Source organism: Trichosurus vulpecula, chromosome 6 (genome assembly GCF_011100635.1).
Source record: "Trichosurus vulpecula isolate mTriVul1 chromosome 6, mTriVul1.pri, whole genome shotgun sequence".
Classification (NCBI taxonomy): Eukaryota; Metazoa; Chordata; class Mammalia; order Diprotodontia; family Phalangeridae; genus Trichosurus; species Trichosurus vulpecula.
In genome coordinates, this window is record NC_050578.1 from 135,691,884 (window position 1) to 135,717,385 (window position 25,502).

The following is a 25,502-nucleotide window of genomic DNA, read 5'->3' on the forward strand; positions in this document are numbered from 1 at the left end:
TCTACCATGACAGCTTGACTCTCCCATAATCTGAAATGTATATGTGTTGATCTCTGGGGTCCTCAAACATATGAAGTCTGGGAAGTAACTGCAATGTTTTAAGACTCTCTTGATTCAAACAACCCCACATCCCTGGGTTCAAATCCCACCACCAACACTTCCTTGGTTATCTGGGGAAAATCAGTGAATCTTCTTGGGTCTCAGTTTCCTCATCTATAAAATGAGAATGTGAACTAATATAGTGCAACTTCTCAAAGAGAGAACATGCTGACTAATGTAACTGAGTGGTTGATTTTCAGTAAATAAGTTTATCAAAATCCTTTTTTCATCATTATATTTGAATAGTTTAAAGAACAGGAACTCTGTCATATAATTCAGGTCATTTGGCAGGAAACCATTCTGATAAAGTATTCAGCACTGAAACAATGGCACAAGGTTGCTTGTAATATCAACCAACCATGGTTAAAGAAACATCACATTAAAGGTGGCCAGCCTTAAGTAATCTACCCAGGTGGAGTGTGTGTGTGTATTTGTGTGTGTTTTAGGAAGCTCCATCATAATGTCAAATAAACCTTCTTATCTTCTCTAGCATTTGAGCTTTTAAATTTTAATGCTGAGATAAAATGAATTCCAGTTGAATGTCTATACCTATGAATCAATGAGTCTTCTGCAATTCATAATGGATAAATCATAAATCCCTCTTACTGATCTTAAATTGAGACCTGACAACAAAAATCCTCCAAACACTAAATGGAAGGCAAATGAATTTCCTTACCAGAGCTCTTCGAGCCAAGGCTAGATGACCACTTGTTGATGATAAAGTCAAGGAGATACTTGATCAGGCACTGTTTGGATTAAATGGCTCCCAAGGGACCTTCTAGACTGAAGACCTCTTAATTAAGTACTCACATTTTAAAACTGTTCAAGAGCCAATAAAGATATCCGAGTGCATTTGGCTGATTAATTATTCGATTCATTGATTTTTCAATTTTTATAAATGGTTTTCTTGAATAACAAGTTCAATTCATAGCTTTGGAGAGACAGTTGGATGACTACTTTAGCCTCAGAAGGTTAAGGGGTCTTCTTGATAAGGCTAACCCTTTTCTTTGTTGATTTGATCCCATGATCCTTCCTTTTCTCTTTTGGGAGGCTGCCCCATAGATCATTCTTCTCTTTGAAGAGGAAGTTGGTCAACCTTCATTCTCCTCCTAACTTTGTTTCTGCCTTTCTGGACTTTATACCATGTCCCCATGTAGCTTCTGCTTCCCATTCCCCAAACTTTACCAACATTCCCCACCAAAGAAACATACACATACACACAAACACCTATACACACACACACACACACACACACACACACACACACAGACTATACAGAATATACAGACACTTTTTACCTACTTTTTATGTGCCATCTTCCCTTACTGAGCCTCCTCAGGGCAGGCACTATCTCTTCCTTTGTTTGTTTGTTTTTGCCTATATCTCCAGTGCTTAGCACAGTACCTGGCATAAAGCAAGCATTTAATAGATTTTTTTGTCTTGCCCTACTTTACCTCATTTTTCCCTTCATTCTAGTTCCTTAGCTGCTACCTTCAAACATATTTGGGTCTGCCTCATCCTGAAAACATAAGTAAACAGGCAAACACAGACATCTTCTTCTTGGCCCTTCTTGGCTATTGACTCAAGCTAACATCTGATATTTCTCATTGATTTCACTACTAAAATCCTAGAAAGACTCATCTATGTTCACTACTTCTGTTTCCTCATCATTTAACCCCTTGAAACCTAAGTCTGTAAGGAAACTACTTTCTCAAAGCTCCTATGTGCAAAACCAATAAAAAAAAACAAATGGCCTTTTTCTGTCTTCATCCTCTTTGAACCATTGGAAATCTTGGACACTATTGAACAGTATTTCCTTTTGTACATTCTTACTTTCCTTGTTTCCAAGGCAATTATTTCTCCTAGTTCTCCTTCTTCTTGTCTTTTCACTCGTTTTAAGCTTCTTCTGCTGGATCAATATCCATCTCACAGACCCACTTACCTGCCATGTAAATGTAGTCCTCTGGGGACAATGAGTCTCCTGGTTTTCTCTCTCTACTTTCTTTCATTTGGTGATCTCATCTTCTCCCATGGCTACAATTATCTCTACATAGATGAATCCCAAACTCTTATGCACAGCTCATGTTTGTACCCCTAAACTCAAGTTCTGCATCTCCAGATGCCTGTTAAACATCCTTGTCTGGATGTCTTGCCTCATCATGTCCCAATGCGCTTATCACTGTCACCCCATACTCACAAATATTGCCCTGTGTTGATTGAACCTTTCTCTACCTGGACACACAGTTTCATAACTTCAGATTCCCATCCATGTCCTTCCCTACAGTCACACACCATTTCTCACCTCTCAGAGTAGCTAAAAGACTTGACCAGAGGCACAAAGCTTGTTTCACAGGTAGAATTTTAATCTAAGTTTTCCTGGCTCCAAATCACTCTTATCTACTATTCTCATAATGCAATAATTTTTATTACTATGAATAACATTAAAGAAATCTCATCCTATCTTAGAAGAATAAAATTTACCATTACAGAAATTACCATCATCAGCATCAGTGATGTTAAATATGAAAAGAATGGATTTGAGAGATGGTTAACAGAAGGCTACTTGGATTCCCTCACATCACTATCTCTTCCTCTGTCTCTAATCCCTACCTCAAACCAATGCTAAACCTAGGTGTGACCATAACGCTTCTCTACCCAAACATTTCTTGTGGTTCCCTGTTGTCTTCTGTACCAAATGGAAACTTCTCAGTTTCACATTTAAAGCCCTCCACAATCCAGATAAAAATTACCTCTTCAGTGTTTCTCTGGTCACACACTGTGGAGTGGAGCCAAATGGAATACTTGCTCTTCCCAGAACTTGGCACTCCATTACTTCCCACCACATGTGTGCACAGGAATAAAAACTACCACCTCATATCTGACCTTCAGAACTCGTCTTCTCTTAGGGCTGCTGATACACCCAGTTTTCAGAGATCTTTCCCACTTTAAACTTCTCTAAATATCTTTGTCTTATTTCACATTATGTTCTTATCATTATCCATCCTTTATTACACTTATTGGGGTTCAAGCTATAGAATATATCTTTCCAGGATCATGTATATTCCTTGAGGACAAGTTATCCCATTTTTGTCTTTGTATCGCTGGGTTTAGCACAGTACATATATTTAAGTACTTAATTTGGGGAGGTGGAGCCAAGATGGCAGCTGAAAAGCAGGGACTAGCATGAGCTCCCCGCCAAGTCCCTCCAAAAACCTATAAAAAATGGCTCTGAACCAATTCTAGAACTGCAGAACTCACAAAAGAGCAGAGGGAAGCAGGGCTTCAGCCCAGGACAACCTGGATGGTCTCTGGGTGAGGTCTACCCTGCACGGAGGTGGGGGTGGAGCGGAGCGGAGTGGAGCAGAGCCCAGCATGGGTGGCACGGACCAACCAGACCAGGAGCTGGGCGAAGCGTGCCCTAGCACCCTGAATCAGTGAGCTGCAGTAGTTACCAGACTTCTCAACCCACAAACACCAAAGACAACAGAGAAGGTTAGTGGGAAAAGCTGCCGGAGTGGAAGGAGTTCTCAGTTAGGCTATCGCCCCGGGGGCAGCAGAGGTGGGGCAGCTACAGAAGTACAGCTCCAGTTGCTTCCAGCCCCAGGCCCACCTGGTGGGAGGAATTAAGTGGCGGATCAGAGCAGGAGTGCAGAGCCTGCTGAAGATCTAAATCCAGTCCGGGTTGGGGGTTCTTGGGGAAAGAGGAGTGCTGGTGTGGCAAAACTGGCACATCCCCCCAAGCTTGGAACATAGAACTCTTTAGTCTACAAGCAGTCATACCCCACTGAAAAACTAAAGGGTCAAGTTAGTTGGTTGGGAATATGACCAGGCAGCGAAAATGTACCCAGATTCAGTCTCAGACTTTGGAATCTTACTTTGGTGACAAAGAAGACCAAAAGATACAGCCAGAAGAAGTCAATAAAGTCAAAGAGCCTACAACAAAAGCCTTCAAGAAAAACATGAACTGGTCTCAGGCCATGGAAGAGCTCAAAAAGGATTTGCAAAAGCAAGTTAGAGAAGTAGAGGAAGGGAAGAGAAGTCAGGTGAGGGGGAATGAGTGAATCTTGCTCTCATCAGATTTGACCTGAGGAGGGAATACCATATATACTCAATTGGGTAACTTACCCCACAGGAAAAAAGGAGGAAGAAGAAGATAAAAAAGGGGGGATGATAGAAGGGAGTGCAGATGGGGGTGGAGGTAATCAAAAACAAACACTTTCAAAAGGGGACAGGGTTAAGGGAGAAAATTCAATAAAGGGGGATAGGTTAGGAAGGAGCAAAATATAGTGAGTCTTTCACAACATGAGTATTGTGGAAGGATTATACATAATGATACACATGTGGCCTATGTTGAATTGCTTGACTTCTTAGGGAGGGTGGGTGGGAATGGAAGAGGGGAGAGAATTTGGAACTCAAAGTTTTAAAAACACATGTTCAAAAACAAAATAAAAGTTTTTGCATGCAACTATAAAATAAGATACACAGGCAATGGGGCATAGAAATTTATCTTGCCCTACAAGAAAGAAAAGGAAAAGGGGATGGGAGGGGAGTGGGGTGACAGAAGGGAGAGCTGACTGGGGAACAAGGCAACCAGAATATATGCCATCTTGGAGTGGGGGGGGGAGGGTAGAAACGGGGAGAAAATTTGTAATTCAAACTCTTGTGAAAATCAATGCTGAAAACTAAATATATTAAATAAAAAAAGAACTTAATTTATATTTAACCAAGAGTTTTCAGTACATAACAAGATACACTGATGGAGGAAGACCTGAGTTGAAATCCTCTCTCAGGTGTTTATTAGCTGTATGACCCTGAACAGTCATGTAACCTCTCAGCCTCAGTTTCTTTATCTATAAGATGTGTGTGTGTATGTCTGTGTGTATGTGTGTATACACTTGATGGGTCTCTAAGGTCCATATCTATTAGAGAGATACTAAAGTCCATTTAGTCTACCCCCACATTTTACAGATGCAAAAACTAAGACCTAAGGAACCTAAATGATTTGCCTAAGGTGACATGTCAAAAATAGGATTTGAACCAAGTGAAGAGTCATTGTACTTTGCCTCTCTGCCTCCCTCTAGGGAGTCTTAAAACATTTCAAACAGTGCATGCATTCTTTGGATTTGAATTGTTCTACACCCCTGTCTGTCTTTGCCTTCACTAATTATGCCACCTTCCAAATGATACTTATAACTGACCCTGAGAGGAAACATCAGAGTACAAAATAGCCAAGATAGAATACAATACTGAGATTGCCTGAAGGTCATGCCAAGCCATATGAGGCAGAGCACTCTGAGATCTGAGCCCGCATTATTTATACCGTCCCGGGATTCCATGAACCCTGCTTCCTTCCTTCTGGAGGCTGAGCCTCTATTCATTCTTACTGATGCAGGACTGACTCAAGTGGGATACATAACAGGAAAAAATAATGACCTCTCTCCTCCTTGACTTAGGAAAAACCAAAATGGTTGCTTGGCATATTATCTTACTCTTTACTGTTGTATATTTACATAGCTGGAGAATGGCCGGTCAAGTCTGGTTTCAAAAGGAAATTTAGAAAGTTCATTTGCAAAGACCTCAAAAAAGATGAGATTGTTGTAGGTCATAAATTTTAAGAATCTGTCAAGATCACTTCATCCAATTCCTTTCATGTCACAAATGATGAAGCAAAGCACAGATAATTTTATGGTGTAGTGTAAAGGGGGCAACCACTAACATCAGGGAACCAGGTTTCAAATCCTACTTCCAAAGTTTAAAACCTGTCTGGACCTCAGTTTCTTCATTTGTAAAATTAAGGGCATGGAGTAGGTAAACTTTGAGAGATCACTTACAGCTTGAGACCTGTGATCCTATGTGAGTTGCATAAAGTAATGTAGGCAGTTAATAGCATGTCAGGATTTAAACCCAGATCTCATCTAAAAAATAAGGGTTGGACTTGATGTTCTTCCTTCCAGTGCTAAATCAAGGATCCTTACTATTTCCTAATTCTAAATGTAATTCTAATTCTAAATCCAGAGGTCTCATTGTGATGCTCCTGTTCTGAATAATTCAAAGTTATACAAAATCCCAGTAGAATATAAGCTCCCTGAGGGAAGGGCTATTTTAATTTTATGCTGCATCCCAAGTACCTTGCATAGTGTCTGGCACTTAGCAAGTCTTAAATAAAGGCTTGGTAGATTGAATTAAATTGGACTGTTAGCATCTGGGCTCTAAAAGGACAAAAAACATGCTCAGAACCAAAGAATCCACATTTGACAAATGACCATGATGATGAACTGTATTCAAAAGTTTAATTATGCTTCTAAGGACTACTGACTCCCGATAGTCAATATAAGGCAGCCATTTGCAAATACCTCCTTTAAGATTTTCTCTTTAGTCTTTCCCTTCTGAGAACTTTATTTATCCTTGGAATTTCATTAAAAACCCCAATTTAGAGCATTTATAGCTGTCAGAAATCCACACAAAAGGTAATAATTATAGCTCTTACTTTGAGAAATGGAACTCCTGTAAATATGTGTTACAGTAAGTTAACAAAAGGCAGGAGAAATGATTTTCCATGAGGATGAAAAGGAAGAAATCATTTTATAACAGCTAATAACATGTCACAAATAAAGCTTAATGTTACCAATTACTCACCATCATCAGCATCAGTGACATTAAATATAAGAATTGTGGATCCAAGAGGTAGATTCTCCATTAAGGACGCACTATATGAAGACAAGCTGAAGACTGGTGGATTGTCGTTCACATCAAGAATATTAAAATAAATGCGGATGGTCATGAATTGTCCTCCACCATCTTCTGCACGGGCAGTGAGGATATAGTACTGCCGTGTTTCATAGTCTAAGCTTCGAGTCAAATTAAAGACTCCAGTGACTGGATTCAGGAAAAATATACCATCTTCATCATCTTCACTCACAGAGTAGGTAATTTCTCCATTCACACCGGAATCATCATCCGTAGCTAAAATGGCAGCCACTAGAGAGCCTGGAAGAAAATTTAAAAATCCCCCCAAAATTAATTCTCTAAGGATTATTATTTTTGGAGAGGTGAAATCTAAAACAGTAATTTCATCAGTGTGGAGAACTCGATCAGTGTGGAAATTCCATCAACTCATATTAGTCATCTGCCAAAATGCATAGTCTTAGAGAGCGTGATGGGGCACTGTTAAATTAAATGATTTACCTGTGTCACTGGGTTCTTGCGGTTCCTCAAACAAGATACTTCATCTCTCAGCTCTGGGATTTTTTCTGTCTGTCCCCCATACCTGGAATATTCTCTTCCTCTTCTCTGCTTACTGGCTTCCCTGGATTCCTTCAAGTCACAATTAAAATTCCATCTGCTAAAGGAACCCTGTCCCAATCCCCCTTAATTCTAGTGCTCCCCCTCCATTAAATCCTATTTATCTGGAATAGAGTTTGTTTATGTATATTTGCTTGTTGTCTCTCCCACGAAGTTGTATTATTTTGTATCCCCCACACTTAGCACAGTGTTTGGCCTATACTTTTGCTTAGTGTTGATTGATTGACTGGTTGACCTGTGGACACCCAGTTGGCATTCAATTTAACAAATGCAGTTTTAAAAAATCATCAGGCATCTGCTATATTTCATCTGATATGCTAAGTATTGAGTAAAAAAAGGCAGGAATGGAAAAGTACCCACTCTCTAACACCTCACACTGTATTATGTGTTAGAGGTCATACTCCAATCCAGGTACCCTGCAGTACAAAGCCAGCTGGTCCTCTTCTTACTTTACTACACTGCCTATTGGCAAAATGAAATTACCAAAATAATGCCAAGTTTGTTTTTTAAGAAGTTTCAAATAAGTATAAAAACCTCACTCCATCCCAGGAAGGAAACATGCTTATTCATCTAACGTAAGAGTCTATTAGCTGACAGATATACATTCTGTAGGTATTTAGTATATGAATAGAGGCAGCTTGGTGGCATAGCAGATAGAGTGCCTGGCCTGGAGTCATGAACACCTGAGTTCAAACAACCAGAGTGGGTGACTCTGGGCAAATCACTTAATCTCTACCTGTCTCAATTTCCTTAACTGTGAAATAGGGATAATAATAGAACCTACTTTATAGTATATTTGTGAGGATTGAATGAAATGATACCATTTATATAGTCATTATTATGTGCCAGGCATTGTATTAAGAATTTTACAAATATTTCACTAATTAGTAAAGAATTTATCATAGTGCCTAGTACATAGTAGATATGTAGTAAATAGTTATTCCCTTCCCATTAATATCTTAATATTCCCAAATGGTGCACAAAACATAGTATCTATATCCCCATTCAAGCATAGATACATACATGAAGAACAAACTTCATCTTTGTAATATATGGAAAACATTCCTCTGGAATACAAGCAACATTTTGACTCATGCATGGTGTTATTTGTTATAGCATATTATCATAATATAGTGGAAAGAAAACTTGGCCAGGAGTCAGAACATTTGGGTTCCAATGCCAGCTCTACAACTTCTTAGGCCTAGGACTTCGGATGAGTTATTTAATTGATTTCACCTTCAGCTTCCACATCAGTAAAATGGAGATAAAACAACAGGTTCTTCCCAACTTGCCTCTTGGCATTATTAGGAAACTCTTAACAATTTGGTTTCAACTTCCTTTCTGTCCAGATTCATCTCATATTACATATTTTCATGTATTCTCTCTGTAACTAGATAGAATGCTTTCTTTGTTAAAGTCTCTCCCTCCCTCTCAGGGCCAAGCCCTCTTCCATGAAGCCTCCTCTAACATTCCCACTCCCCTTCAATTCCCTGTCCAGAAGAAGGTAACCTCTATCCACAAATATCTCATAGAACTTTTCCTTCATTTACCCTTGAACTCAAATCATAACATGGTCCCTTGGATCAATCATTTCTGTATATGCACCAAAACCTCATACAGAAAAACATATGAGTTCTGTGGTCTTGTACAGTATTGAAGTGGTACCAAGGGTGCTTTTGGTGAACCTACAGAGGATGCATTGCATCATATTTTTTCTTGTGTTTAAGTCATTTAAGTCATGTCTGACTATTTAGGTAGAGTTGTTTGCCATTTCCTTCTGCAGCTCATTTTACAGAAGAGGACACTGAGACAAACAGAATTAAATGACTTGTCCAGGGTTATGCAACTAGTAAGTGTCCAAACCCATATTTGAAGTCAGGAAGATGAGTGTTCATGACTTTAGGCACAGCTCTGTATGCACTGCACTATCAAGCTGTGCCATAATACTTTCAGTCAACAACAGAAACCAGTGTTTTATCTATTTATGTAACAATTCATAGAACATTAGACTGCAGCAACAGCAGGAGAGTAACTCTTCCAAGGACAATTTCTACCTGAACTCTATTGAAAAAATGGGAGCAAGATAACAACAAATGACCTGAATATAGTAAGTCAAGGTCTGCAAAAGATCTTATGGAAATTAGCTCATTTGATTGTAATAAGAGTAAATAATAACCACTCCCTAGAAAACATATACACAGACATGAATCTAAATATACAAAGAAATCATGGGGGTGGGGGGTGCATAGCCAAGATGGAGGCCAGAAAGCAGTGATTTGCTTAAGCTCCCCCCTCCAGGCCCTCCAAACACCTACAAAAAATGACTCATTACAAATTCTAGAGCTGCAGAGACCATGAAATAGCAAAGGGAAGCAGGGCTCCAGCCCAGGACAGCCTGGATGGTGGCCAGGAAGGGTCTATCCCATGGAGCTAGGAGTGGAGCTGAGCACAGCACACCTTGGGTCCTGCCAGGACCAAACAGACCAGGAGCCGGGCGGAACAGGTGTAGCACCCTGAATCAGTGAGCTGTCACAGTTGCCAGACTTCTCAACCCACAAATGCCAAAGACAACAGAGAAGGGTAGTGGGAAAAGCTGCTGGGATAGAATGAAAAGAGTTCCTGTAGACCACCACCCTGGGGACAGCTGAGGTGGTACAGTTCTGAGTCTGCTTCCAGAGCTACAGCTGCAGTTGCCTCCAGCCCCAGGCCAAATTGGTGGAAGGAATTAAGCAGCAGATAAGAGCAGGAGTGCAAAACCTGCTTTGCCTGGCCTGAATCTGGGCTGAAATCCTGGTTGGCAGATCTTGGGGGAGGAGTGCTGGTGTGGCATGGGCTTGCCGTATAGAAGTATCTCTGAAAATAGCAGCACAGCCCCTCAAGCTTGGGACAAAGTACTCTCTACTCAACAAGCAGTCTTACCCCGAAAAAAAAAAAAAAACTCAAGGGTCAAGTAGTTGGCTGGCAACATGAACAGGCAGCAAAAATGGACTCAGATTCAGACTCAGACTTTGGAATCTTTTTTGGTGACAAAGAAGACCAAAACATACAACCAGAAGAAGTCAACAAAGTCAAAGAGCCTATATTAAAAGCCTCCAATAAAGATATGAATTGGTCTCAGGCCATGGAAGAGCTCAAAAAAGATTTGGAAAAGCAAGTAAAATAAATAGAGGAAAAATTGGGAAGAGAAATGAGAGTGATGCCAGAAAACCATGAAAAACAAGTCAATGACTGGCTAAAGGAGACCCAAAAAATACTGAAGAAAATAACACCTTAAAAAATAGACTAACTCAAATGGCAAAAAAGCACCAAAAAGCCAATGAGGAGAAGAATGCCTTGAAAGGCAGAATTAGCCAAATGGAAAAGGAGGTCCAAAAGACCACTGAAGAAAATACTACCTTAAAAATTAGATTGGAGCAAGTGGAAGCTAGTGACTTCGTGTGAGATCAAGACATTATAAAACAGAACAAAAGGAATGAAAAAAATGGAAGACAATGTGAAATATCTCATTGGAAAAACCACTGAACTGGAGAATAAATCCAGGAGAGAAAACTTAAAAATTATTGGACCACCTGAAAGTCATGATCAAAAAAAGAGCTTAGATATGATCTTTCAAGAAACTATCAAGGAGAACTGCCCTTATATTCTAGAGCCAGAGAGTAAAATAGAAATTGAAAGAATCCAAAATTTGCCTCCTGAAAAAGATCCCAAAAAGAAGAGTCCTAGGAATATTGTCACCAAATTCCAGAGCTCTCAGATTAAGGAGAAAATACTACAAGCAGCCAGAAAAAAAAACGATTTGAGTATTGTGGAAACACAATCAGGATAATACAAGATCTAGCAGCTTCTACATTAAGGGAACAAAGGACTCAGAATATGATATTCCAGAAGTCAAAAGAGGTAGGATTAAAACCAAGAATCACCTATGTAGCAAAACTGAGTAAAATGCTCCAAGGCAAAATATGGATTTTCAATAAAATAGAGGACTTTCAAGCTTTCTCAGTGAAAAGACCAGAGCTGAGTAGAAAATTTGACATTGAAACACAAGAATCAAGAGAAGCTTGAAAAGGTAAACTAGAAAGAGAAATTGCAAGGGACTTACTAAAGTTGAACTGTTTTGCTTATATTCCTACATGGAAAGATGATTTGTATAATTCATGAGACCTCAGTATTAGGGTAGCTGAAGTGAATATACATAGATAGATAGATAGATAGATAGATAGATAGATAGATAGAGATAGAGATACATAGATATAAATACAGATAGATAGATATAGATTATATGTGGACAGAGGTTAAGGGTGAGTTGAATATGAAGGGAAGATATCTAAAAAAAATAAAATCAAATTAAAGGATGAGAGAGGAATATATTGAGAGAGGGAGAAAGGGAGAGATAGAATGGGGTAATTTATCTCACATAAAAGTGGCAAGAAAAAGCAGTTCATTGGAAGGGAAGAGGGCGCAGGTGAGGGGGAATAAGTGAATCTTGCTCTTATTAGATTGGACTTGAGGAGGGAATAACATACACACTTAATTGGGTATCTTACCCCACAGGAAAGAAGGAGGAAGGGGATAAAAATGGGAGGATGATAGAAGGGAGGGCAGATAGGGGGAGGAAGTAAACAAAAGCAAACACTTTCAGAAATGGACAGGGTCAAGGGAGAAAACTGAACAAAAGGGGACAAGATAGGAGGGAGGGAAATATAGTTAGTCTTTCACAACATGAGTATTGTAGAAGGGTTTTACATAATGATACATGTGTGGCCTGTGCTGAATTGTTTGCCTTCTTAGGGAGGGTGGGTGGGGAGGGAAGAGGGGAGAGAATTTGGAACTCAAAGTTTTAGAGTAGATATTAAAAAATGTTGTTTTTACATGCAACTGGAAAATAAGATATACAGGCAATGGGGCATAGAAATCTATCTTGCCCTACAAGAAAGTAAGGGAAAAGGGGATAAGGGGAGTGGGGTGACAGAAGGAAGGGATGAATGGAGAATGGGGCAATCAGAATATATGCCATCTTGGAGTGGCTGGGAGGTAGAAATGGGGAGAAAATTTCAAAGTCTTGTGGAAATCAATGTTGAAAACTATAAATATTAAATAAAAAAGAAAATAAAAGAATTCATTAAAAGCACTCTGAGGATTGTCACGAAGAACCTTGTACTTTTTAAATCTAGAAACCTCAACTTCCTGTTTTCCCAGAACCACAATTCCAGGAAGACGTTTCTTTATGGTTTCGTTCAATCTCATCACTTTGACTTTGTATTACTGTACTGTTATTACTCTGACTCTCATTCTATGTTGTTAAAGGAAAGATGAAATTTCTGAATTTCTAAAGATAATACAAGACTTCTATTTGGGTAAAAAACTCAATTACCAAAATAATAGTAGCATAAGCCACTATGTTCAAGTACAGTCTGACAAGTCAGTGTATGTATATTGAGAATAATGGAAAATATCAAACCTGTCTCGACCTCTCTTCTAAAAGATTAGTTAAATTTGAATTAATCATTGTTACTTCTATTTCAGGTGATATAAAATGTCAAGTGGCTTTCATACTTAATAACACGCTGCATTGCTCTTTGTGCTTTACACACTTTGTTGTTTTCAGAAAAAAAAAACTTTGTTAAAAATATTATACTCAGTAATCTGTAGCTGATTTTCTACTTGTGCCCTGTATTGAAACTGTGACTTCATGCAGTCACCATTCCAAGCTAGGGCTATCCACTAACATCCTCCTGAATAGTCTCATCATGGTCGAGGGCTAACCCTAACGTCCTCCAGGCTTTGTCAGCAGAATACAAGCTCTGGAAGTTTCTACCATGTTGAAAATACTTGTAGAAATGACTCAGTGCTCGGCTTTGTGTCTTTCTCTCGATTGTTCAAGGATTAGCCTGGAAATGCTCATCCAAAGGTACCTACAAATGGGTGGGTGAATTTCATTATGGCCCAGTGAAAAGTTAGTCTTACAGGATATGTAGATGTAGGATGATAGAGGAAGATAAGTCCATGCTGTTGAGTTCATAGAACTCTGAAATATTTCCACAGTAAACTAGGAAATGATTTGAAATTTCAAACACTTTGGTGGAGCAATTCTGATTGAGACATAATGAACTAATAAAAAGGAGAATGACCTCAGCAGATAAGTGATTTTTCAAGGCATGAGTATTCCTATAGATCATGCTACTTTTCAACAAAATTTCATAGTGAATAATTTCAAGTAAAATTCCAGATTCACCCTTTGTGTTTTGTCTGTTAGAAAATGTAACAGATATATGATATAGTAAGTAATTAAATGGTAATACCAACTCCCACATAAGCTCCTCTAGGGCAGGGATAGCATTTCATACTTTTTTTTTCCCTTTTTATCCCTTTTGTCTAGAAGAGAACTTACATATAGCAGGAACTTGACAAATTATTACTAAAATAACCTTTAAATATTTAGAGGCATTCTGAATTAATTCTAAAGACATAAGAATTCAATATCTAAAAAAAGGGGGTCATCACCATCATAATTTGTGCAAGAATACACTGAAAGGCCAAACAGAATTTTGGGACAGGTAACTATACCCATGAGAGATTATTAAACATCTCAAGGGCCAACAATAATTGTTTATGGCAAATAGTTAAAACCTGTTATCAACAACTGGAGAAGTGATTGCAAGGGTCAGAAAGGGTAGTGACAGAAGAGCGTCCCTGTCACTTACCAGGTGTTGTGTCTTCTGGAATATCAAAAGAGTACACAGGTCTGGAGAACTTGGGTGTATGATCATTCACATCACTGATGGTGATATTTATCCTCATATCTGAAGACTGCAGACCGTCATCTGCTCGGACGAGCAGGGAGTACTTGGAACGGCGTTCTCTGTCCAAGCGCTTGGTCGCAATCAGTTCTCCTGACTCAGGGTCAATATGGAAGCTGTCATCGGCACCGCTAATGATTGCATAGGTGACAAGAGCATTGGCACCCTAGAAGAGAAAGAGAAGATGCCTAAATTACCCATGAGAGAAGGGAAAGAAACAAAGATCTTTTCTTGTGACCAAGTCATCAAAATCATAGTTATCCTGTCAGACTGACTTCAGTATTTTTAAAAATCTTATTGTTCTTGTTCACCCTTTGTTTTTGAAGAGGACCAATGACACCATGGGGTGATGTCTTTACTTGTGCATGAATCAGATTTAAGTGAGGCAAAGCTGCACAAACTCATGAGACTCACACTCTCTTCCAGAGTCATCAAAATCCAGTGGCACTACAAAAGTCAAGATGACTGGAGATGGCCTAGGATGCAGTGGATGACCTTGGCATCTTCAATCTCTGACCAAGCTCAAAGCCTTCCAAAGCACTTATTTCAGCTGCCTTGATGGCTGTTGGAACAAATTATTCTCATCTACCCATTCTGTTGGGGAAATTCTCCACAGGCATATGGTAGACATCCCCCTAATTCACAAATGGGACTAAAGCTTGCCAGTTACCCTCAACCTGGGTAAGCATGTCTGCCAAGAGACTTTTACTGGGGTGTGACTGCTGCTCATGCTAGAGCTTCTTGGTGCCACAGGTGAGAGTTGGGTAAAGGTGAATGAGCAGTCGTAAAAACAATTTAATAAGCTAATCCTCCCTTAATATCCCATTCACACTATAAAATCTCAAACTATTAAAACCAATAGAAGTATACTCTCTGTTTCATCTAGTTATTAAAAAATGAAGCTTCTAAACCATATGTTAATACCTTTAGACACTCAACAAATATATTTAGTTAGCTAGCTATGATAGACAATGTAGCTTGGTGGCTACTATACTGAACCTGGAGTCAGAAATCAAGCAGCATTAACCAAGCACCTGCTGTGTATCAGGAAATAGGATGAACCTTTGAGGAACAAATGCAAAACTGAGCCATTCCCTGACAATCGGGACCTCAGAGCTTACATTTGGTGAGACAACATATTCATAGATAACTAACTATAGGATATATAGAAAATCAAAGGCTTTTGTTTGTCTTGTTGGGGTGGGGGAAAGTTGATGAGTTCATCAATAGAGAGAGGTTAGAAAGAAGAGAAGACCCGTGATGGAACAGAATCAGTAGATCCATACTTAAGGATTGAATGTGGATGACCTTCCTACAAGGAAGGCTAGTAGGTAGGAAGAGAACCCCATTAAGGCAACGGCATGAAAATCCAGAATGTAAAGAAGCAAAATGTGCACCTCAAGGAAGTCAAGGGGAATGAGAAAAGGTCATTGGTTTTATCAATAAAAACATCATTGATGACCTTGGGGGGAGCAGTTGGGTAGAGCAAGGTAGATGTGAGCCCAATCACAAGGACTGAGAAAGGAATAGGAGGGGAGATGATAGAAGCTACAGAATCTGTGACTGTAGAGAGCTGTTTTCCTGTGGTAGCTTGTCTTTAAATGGGAGAGAAGGTATAGGATGATAGCATAAGGACATGCTAAGCTGTGGTGAAGGTTTTCTTTTTAAGAGACCTGCATATGTTCATAGAAAGCACAAGAAGTGCCTATGGATAAGAAGAGGGTGACAGATAGGGAAAAATATTGAAAATGAAGGAGCAAGCTCTAAGAAGGATATGTAAGGAGACAAGATCAATATGCAAGTAGAGATGCCAGGATTGTCAAAGAGATGAGGCCACCTTATCCTCTGAGAATGGACAAAGGAGAAAAACAAAGGAGATAACTGGGGTGGGGATGATGCAAAGTGTGTGCTTGGAAAGGACAAAGTAATGGAAAAGGTAGCACAATGGATGTTGGACTTGAGTCAGGAAGATTTGAATTCAAATCCCACCTGAGAAAATTTATTGACTAGATGACTCTGGGCAAATCACTGAAGCTCACTCATCCATGCAATTTCAAGTAATTTATAATTTATGAGGTAAAATAAGCCACATGTGTGGCACAACGTGTCACTAAGGCAATAAACACAACATCAACGATAATTGTGAATATGTCTATGTAGTTCTGTATCACAAAGAAGGAGAGACTCTACATAAAGAAGGTAGAAGAAGTAAACCATTTATTCAGACACCAGGGAGCCATATCCTATAACCAGATATTCTTCTCCCACTGCCAGTTAGCCCACCTCATCATAAAAGCAAAGAACTTAAAACATGGTATCACAACACGGACCCTTGCCATCCCAAAACCTCTCCAACCCCCTGTTGGGGTTTTCCCCAAAACAATCTCACAGTACAGTTAAGTCAGCCTATTCAGTTCTAACTATCACGAAGGTGGCCATTAGCAGCCATTAGCAGCCATAACTGCTCTCTCTCTCTCTCTCTCTCTCTCTCTCTCTCTCTCTCTCTCTCTCTCTCTCATTCTCTCTCTCTTTCTCTCTCTTCTCAGCATTTCCTATGACATAACTTCCTTTTCCTGTCATGAAACTCCTCCCACCACGTGTAACTTAGGCTTCCTGTGACGTAAGCAGGTCACATGGCCTATTAATGGGTGGGAAAGATCTTCAAACCTCAATTGCTTTTACTTTCGGTCCCAGGATCTTTCATACCCATTACATAAGGCAATGGGAATTGTAAAAATTTGAATGAAAGTTTCTTAGTGTCAAATGAGTGGCACAGACAAGATGACATGTATAATGAGGACAGATTCATGGAAAGGGTAGAATCTGAACAGGATTTTAAAGGCTGGGTAGTAGAATCTAAAGGAGCAAAAAGATAGTATGTTGGATTTGGAAGGCAGAAGCTGAGGACCTTGCAAGAAAAGAAAGCAGCATGAACAAAACCCCAAAGCAAACCTGCAAAGACTCCTTCATCTGGGAAAGGGTCTTAATTCAGGGTAATAGTAAGAAACTGGAAAAGTAGGTAATAGATTTTATTTTATTTTATTTTTTGAGGGAAATGAATGTCAAGCTAACAAGATCTGCCAAAATGTTTCATCTGAGGTAAGTACAATGTCTTGTACATAGCAGGTATTTCATCAACTTCAGTTGAAAGAATAAAGTCACCATTTGTCTGGGCACCATTTCCTCATCTGTTAAATGAGAGAGTTAGACTAGATTTTCCAAGTCCAACATGTAAAAGTCAGGGAGAATTTATCCTGAAGGCAAAGCATAGCCACTAATAGATTGTGAGACTAGGACTGCTGGATGGACAGAGGTATTTTAGGAAGATGAATCTGACAACAAGATGAAGGAATGAGAGCTTAGAGTGAAGGGAGGCTGAAAATAAGAGAAGAGGCGGGGAGTTCAAAGGCTCCTTTCTTGTTCTGGTGCCAGATGATAAGGGATTTAACTCTACAAAGTACTGATTACTGATTAGAAGGGCATTAGTGTCATTTGAAAGTATGCTTTTGATGGAGTGGAAGCCAGATAACATGGATCTTAAGGCTTTTACGTTACCTGCTACTGTTACTGATTTTTAGATCAAGGTCAAGTCCAAAGCAGTTCCCTTTTCTAGTTGTTGATTATCTTTATTCTCCTTAAGTAATCATACCCAGGGCGCTTTCAATATTAAAGGCTTATAATTGGCTAGGATGTTCTGCTGACCTCCACAAGTTAAAAATTCAAACCAGAAGATCAAAACAGATTAGTAAGAAATCTGTCTCAAGATTCCCTTGTAACTGATTGCTAATGAACCAGATTTGTTCTGATCCCACAAATTTATCTGGAGTTAGTGATGCTTCCAAAAATCTTGGTAACTGTTGTCACAGGCATGGTCACAGAAGCTTAGAAGAGAAAGTTCTTGCCATCGAAGTCCCTGGCTATATCGAATGGTTCAACATCAGAAACTGATATTTCATCGGTGGAAATTACATGAAAGAAGAGGCATCTGCTTTGCCTCTGCCCCCCAAGGACCATGGGACCTTTCCACCTGACTTGTAGTTGAAACCTTCCATCTGTGTTATCTCCCCCATAACAAAGTGATCTCCCGGAGATCAGGGGCTGCCTTACATTTTGGTTGGTAACCCCAGTGCTTAACCCAGTTTTTTCCTCATAATAAGTTCTCAGTCAGTGCTTCATTGATTCAGTCATTCATTCATTCACTCTGACTTCCAGAATTCCTTTAACTGGAAACACATAGGAAAACAAAGCCCTGGAATTCTCAAAACCTTGTTAAACAAAAAATGGACATCTGTGGAAATCTGAATATAAATTTTATCCTCCAGATAAATCATTTCATTTCCCATAGACCTGTGATTACACATACATTATACATACATATACATTATACATACACAGACACTTATATACACATATATATGCATATACATTATACATACACCTACATATGTAAATACATATATACACATGCAAATATACACCCTTATATATATATACACACACATATACATATACACATGAGAGAGAGAGAAAGTTAACAATATACAAAGAACCTCCTGAGCCCCCACCACTGGGGGAGAAGATCAAATTGAGTAAGCTTTGCATTAGAGATGACCTGGTTGGGTATTGGAGGATGAGTTCTTTGAACAGCCCCCTAGACTGCATTGGCTCCCCTTGGCTTGATCATTAGGCAGGACCAGGGATTTCCCCTGTATCCTGCTGCCTGCTCTTGCTCAGGGAGTGATAATTACGTCAACGTTGCCTTTTGCTGCTCTGACAATATACTGCCCTAAAGTTCCAGAAATTCTGAGTTGTAGGCTGCTTAGGTCAAGGCTCCCTTCCCTGGGCACTACTCCTTGATCTTTTATACCCAGCCATGTTAGTCCCCTGCTCCTCCTGTCCCTATACCACTCCTCACTATTCTTCTCTTATGTTCTCTGAAACCCGTTTGTTGTTGTTAAAAAACTGATCTTCATATTAGACCTGTGCCCTCCCCCCAGTACTTACACCATGTTCTCTTTATCAAGGATCAACCTGGGATGGCATATAGAGAACCAGCCTCACATCCAGGAATAACTAGATTCAAGTCTTACCTCTGACACTTACTGACTGTATGACCCTAAACATGTAACTTAAACTCTCCGTTCAGGACAACCCCCTAAGATTGTAATTTCTGCTCACCTTCATTGGCACAAAGAGTTTTCTCACCCAGAACTCACAGGCAAATCCCTATCCCTGTATTTTGTATTTATATGTCTTGGTTTGTATTATTACCTCTAATAATGTGTAAAACTCCTTGAGAGCAGAAACTCGTTTTTGTCTTTGCATTGCTAACATCTAGTCATATTTTCTTATATAGCAGGTGCTTAATATGTGCTTATAAGATTGGACTGAATTGAATTGCCATATGTCTTTTTTGACAGGCCCTTTCTACTATTCAATAGGATGACCTTGCTACCAGGGTGAGCACCTCAAATCACATTTGAAAATAGGGAGGAGAGATAAAAGCAGAAAATTCTCCCACTGTCCTTCACCAGCTGTGTTTAACCTCCTGCTCCATACAGTGTTTGTGTACTCAGGTATATCTGGGGCATGTAAAACACTTTCCTCTAATTTTATGGTTAGGCAAAAACATTCAATGAGAATTTTGATTTCTGAGCTGATTGCCTTAAAAAAATCATTTGTTCCATTTAACAAGATTTTTCATTTTTGCCTTAATGTATTCCCAGCTATCAAATCACCAGCATTCAGGATTGATTAGGAAACTGATGAGCTCTTTCAAATTAGATTAAAAGCAAAGAAAACACAACACAAAAATTATATCTACTAGATACATTTTTTTAGCCTTGGAGAAACCTTGTCAACAACCTGACCCAAAGAATGAGGTGGCTTTAAGACATCCAATAATTAATTCTTATGAGTCAAGGAGGTTGGGGGAATGTGGAAGTAACGACTTCTTTCTTTCTTCCTTCTTTCCATCTTTCCTTCCTTCTTTCCTTCTGTCCTTCCTTCCTTTTTTCATTCCTTCCTTCCTCTCCTCTCCTTCTTCCTTTCTTTCTCTCTCCTTCCTTCTTTCCTTCCTTCCTTCCTCCCATCCTTTCTTCCTTCCTTCCTTTCTTTCTTTTCTTCCTTCCTTCCTTTTTTGCTTCCTTTCTTTCCTTCTTTCTTTCCTTCTTTCTTTCTCCTTTTATTCCATTTTTCCATACCAAAGGGCAACTAATGTGGCAAACTGAAAAACATTCAGTAGATGGCTGACAAACTTCTGGGCAGGAGCAATGATTTAATTAGCTCTTATGAAAGGACTCCTTATTTATTTCATATCCCCCAATACACAACATCAGCAATACCACAAGGAACAAATATCACGTTTCCCTTGCGGAGCCATGGAAATAACGTCTCTTGAAAACATTCAGCTCTCCAGAGGAAACACAGAGACAAAGGCATAGGGGAAGGAATTCTCAAAGTAAATAGCTATAAATTGCAAATGCATTTTACAGCTTTAAGTAACATTTTCAATAACAAGTCCAGCCCTAGGAAATACAGTGCAATCAGCCCAGTCCAGTCCATTAGGGTCTGAATCATTCTGTTTATACCCAGAGACTCAAATAGTCACATGCTTCCTTAAAGGTGGGGGGGGGGAGTGAGGTGAGGGGGGAATCTGTATCCAACACATGTTTCAAATGATTTTTAAATGAACCTCTGCATTAACACTTTGCTAAACTAAAGCCATAATTCCTTTCCTCCAAGGTCTTTCTAAAGTGACTTGGATATATTAGCTTCAAAGACTTAGAAAATCAGTATCAATAGTGAAATGATAAAATAAACAAAAGCAAAAATTTGTCATCATTGACCTGTGGAATGTTTGTAAATGAGCCCTACACTATACAGCAGCAGTGGTTTGGTTGTTTTTCAGTCATGTCAGACTCTTTGTGACCCATTTGGGGTTCTCTTGGCAAAGATACTGGAGCAGTCCACAATTTCCTTCTCAAGATCATTTTACAGATGAGGAAAGTGAAGGAAACAGGGTTAAGTGACTTGCCCAGGCTCACACAGTTGGTATATGTCTGAGGCTGGATTTGAATTCAGAAAGATGAGTCTTCCTGACCCCAAGTACATTGCTTTATCCACTGCGTCACATAGTTTATAGATAATGTACAAATTATGTACAAAATATGGTTTATAGAAAGAAGAGCTGGGTGACTCTGGATATGTTATTTTCCTATCATTATCTCTGTTTTGCAGATGAAGAAATTGAGGCTGAGGGAGGTTAAGTGAGGGGTAAAAGAGTTAGCAAGTGTCTAAAGCAGGATCTGCATTAAGTTCTTTCTGACTCCAAGTCAAACAATCTGATGAAAGCACAATGAATACTATCCCTATTTGAATATAAGCTTCTTTAGGACAGATTTTGTTTCATTTTCATCTATGCATAGCTAGTGTAGCCTAGCACAGTTTCTGATTGCTGAATTGAGTTGATCTATTAATAATGACTGAAATCTCAGCCATTCAACAAATACTGACACCATTAAAAGATCCCTTCTAGCTTCCAATCTGTGGTCCTGTTTCAGTGTGTATGAGCATACCCAAGAGAACATGTGTGAATATTTGTACAAAATAAAACCAGAAAATGATAACGGCCTAGCACAGGGGTGGGGAACCTATGGCTTTGAAGTCACATGTGGCCTTCTAGGTCCTCAAGTGTGGTCCTTTAACAGACTCTATTCCTGTCAAAGGGCTGCTCTTGAGGACCTAGAGGGCCACATGTGGCCTTGAGGCTGCAGGTTCCCTATCACTGGCCTAGCATTTATAAGTAGTTCTAAGCACTGCAAAGCAGTTTACAATTATCTTGGTTAGTTCTCACAACAAGCTTGGGAAGTCGGTGTCATTGTGATCCCTTTTTTATAAGTGAGGACAGTGAGGGACATGTAAGGCATGAACATTCAAATGTTCTCTCCATGCTGGCTGTTACAGAAAGCAAGAGCCTTTCCCAGGGCCACACAGCTACTGAGTGTCTGAGGCAAGATTAAAGCTCAGGGTCTTCCTGAAAAAAAATTCAATTGAGCTTCTCCTTGAACCACCACATAATGGTATCATTCTTAGGTCTGCAAAGGGATGGAATAATAGAGAAACTGAAGAAAGGGTAGGATTGTTTCCACCTTGAGGCTATTAATTTGATTAATCAGGATAGGAGAAGAGAGCTCAGGCTTCATTGATTTCCATCCAGACACCCCTTAATGCAAGGGGTCATAAATACTCTTCTGCACCACCTCAAATGGACCTGTAATGAGGACTCTCCCCACCTAAGAACCTTTTGTAGCTTAGAGATGTTTTTGTTAGGCACATTGCAATAGTAAGCATTGTGACCCCATGTGGCTATGATGGGTGGTGATTTATACTCCTGATTCTGAAACACTGTGTATGTTGGGACATCACTGAGTTGAGTCTCACAGGGGTCAAACAGGGCTTGTATTTGGACCAGTTGACCTCCTTCATGGGCTTCCCTTTCTTCTAGTATATCTCCAAAAAGAGTTTTTATGCTGAGCTGGGAATGCAGCTCCATCTCCAACCTCTGAAAGATCCATCCACAATTTTGCTTGTTTGGAGCTATCCCAGGTAGAAGGCAACTTCTTAGTTCAGCTCTTCAGGTTTGCTGGTGAACCAATCCTCAGGATGTCTCCATGTTCTTTCAGTTATAACCTCATATGGATTTCTCATGTCAGGAAGGTTCTTGGACAAGTTGACCCTTCTTCATGACAAGCTCGTCATCCACTTGTCCATTTAGAGCACTCATTTCCTCATCATGGTTGTTCTTAAGGTAGGCCAGTTCCTCCTTCAGGACTTCAACCCACCTGGCCAGGTTCAGCTCATCCAGCACCCTGAACAAACCACTGGTGTCGGCTTCTACTCTCAGGTGTAGCATCTATTCAACCTCAAATTTGATTCAGAACAATTTGTAGAATGATGTTGAAGTTCTCAATGATGGCAGCCAGCAAACATATGATCCTAGAAATCCTCAATTGTCTTGAATCAGTGGCCATGGTCCTAGGTGGGCCCAGGATCTTGAGTTCCAAGTTGCCCTCAGCCTCCTTCAGAGTATCCAGAAAGGAGACCAGCTAGTGACTAAACTTCTCTTTGGTCATCTCCTCTATGCTAGTGGGAAGCCTGCTGGAATCCTCATAGCCCGCACTAAAGATGATGCTGCTATTACCCCCACTCAACTCTAAATAAAGAAACCAGAGTGGACAAACACCCCAGTCCCAGAAGGTTCTATGGATTCTGGGGCATAGAATTCAGTCAGGCCTCCAAAGCCAACATTGTGATGGAAGAATTAGAGAATACCTAGTCTTGAAAGAAGAGGGAGCTAGGTGGTACAGTGAATAAAGAACTTCTCCTGGATCCAGGAAGACTTGAGTTTAAATCCAGCCTCACACATTTATTATCTGTGCAACCCTGACCAACTCATTTTACCTGTCTACTTCAGTTTCCTCAGCTGAAAAATGGGCATCATAATATCACCCTCCTCATAGATTTCTTGTGAAGATCAAATGAGATAATACTTGTAAGGTGCATAGCAAGATTTAAAATACTATATAAACACTAGCTATTATTAGTAGCTATTAGTCCAACACTGTCATTTTCAAAATAAGGAAGCTAAAATTCAATGAGGAGAAGTGGTTTGTCTAGGTCCACCTGGGTTGGGGTGGTGTAGTAGCGATTTTGATTTGAAGATCTTTCCCATCCATTAATAGGCCATGTGACCTTCTTACATCCCAGGAAGCCTAAGACAGTATGGTGGGAGGAGCTTCCTGACAGGAAAAGGAAGTTATGTCACAGAAAATGGAGACAGAGAGAGAGAGAGAGAGAGAGAGAGAGAGAGAGAGAGAGAGAGAGAGAATATGGCTGCTGGTGGCTGCTATGGGCTGTCTTCATGACTGTTAAAACTGAACAGGCTGATTTAGCTGTACTGTGAGTTTGTTTGGGGAAAGACCCCAGCAGAGAGTCAGAGACGTTTGGAGATGTTGAGGGTCCATGTTGCGATTTTCTGTATTGAATGCTTTGGGTTCCTTGCTGTTATGATGAAGTGGATTGACTGGCTGTGGGAACTGAGCATTTGGTTATGGGATATGGTTCTCTGGTGTCTGAATAAATGGTTTACTCCTTCTACCTTCTATGTGGAGAGTCTAGTATATTTTGCAATACAGAACTAAGTTAGGCATTTTGACAATTATCATCTACATTGTTATTATTGCCTTACTATTTAGGTGGGAAGAGAACAAGCATTTATTAAGCAATTACCATATGCCAGGCATTGTGCTAAAAGCTGACACACAGAGTAAATAGCAGAACTGGGGCTCTAACCCAGTTCCTCTGACTCCAAATTCATTGTTCTTTTTAATACATCATTTTGTCATCCCTTAGCATTTGTCAAATTAGGCCTCAGTTATTAACTTTTATTAATGAAATGGAATTGGGAAATCCTTCAGAGCAGGGATATTTTTGCCTTTCTTTGCATCCCCAGTGCTTAACAAAGTGTCTGGCACAGGGTAGGCCCTTAATAAATGTTTGTTGATTTGACTTGCATAGGGAAAATAAACATTGTATAAAGCTATAAACCCCTAAGGTAGAATCAGACATAATGAACATTCTAATTCATAGCTTTCATGGGCATGGAAGCAAAACAGATTTCCATAACACAAAGTTAGTAGGCACAATTGTCCTTTTTATGAAAATAACAGTAGTGTGAAAACAAGTGGAACCAGGCTCACAGTGAACTATGTCATGGCCAGTGATCAAAGAGAAAAGAAATGACTTTATCTTTTTCCATCATGTGCTTCTTCCATCTGGATTCAGAAATTAATGGTCTTTGGAAAAATATACCCAATCTTTAACCTTAATAGCATAGCCATAAGTGCCTCAGACCATTAATTACATGGGGTCCTTAGGAATCAAACTTAATGCTACCTCATCAGCATCCATGGCGGTCAGCTGCATTATCCGGGATCCGTCTCCAATATTCTCTTCTACCGTCAGATCAAGTGTATCTGTTGGAAATACTGGTGGATTGTCGTTGATATCCTGGAGTGTTATTTCTACCTACAGGAGAATAAATAATGTAATATTTAATATTTATATGAGTAGTGTACTATTTATTTATGGTATATAATAATATACTTTAAAAACATTAATACCACATTAAATACCAGATTAAATATGTATACCCAATGAATGATCACAATTTGACAAGAAGCATCCATGATTTGACCATCCAAAGGAATAAAAACCTTCCAAATCACAGGCAACAGAAGCATT

At 39.5% G+C, this 25,502-nt stretch overlaps 1 protein-coding gene across 1 annotated transcript in view; it reads right to left on the reverse strand.

The window, feature by feature from the left end:
• Nucleotides 1-25,502, reverse strand: part of FAT4 (FAT atypical cadherin 4) — a 237,901-nt gene that overhangs the window by 111,580 nt on the left and 100,819 nt on the right. The window contains exons 2-4 of the mRNA XM_036763767.1: nucleotides 25,155-25,286; nucleotides 14,103-14,364; nucleotides 6,736-7,086 (exon numbers count right to left, since the gene is read on the reverse strand). Coding sequence (XP_036619662.1) covers nucleotides 6,736-7,086; nucleotides 14,103-14,364; nucleotides 25,155-25,286 — 745 coding nt within the window. The remainder of the gene's footprint in view (nucleotides 1-6,735; nucleotides 7,087-14,102; nucleotides 14,365-25,154; nucleotides 25,287-25,502) is intronic.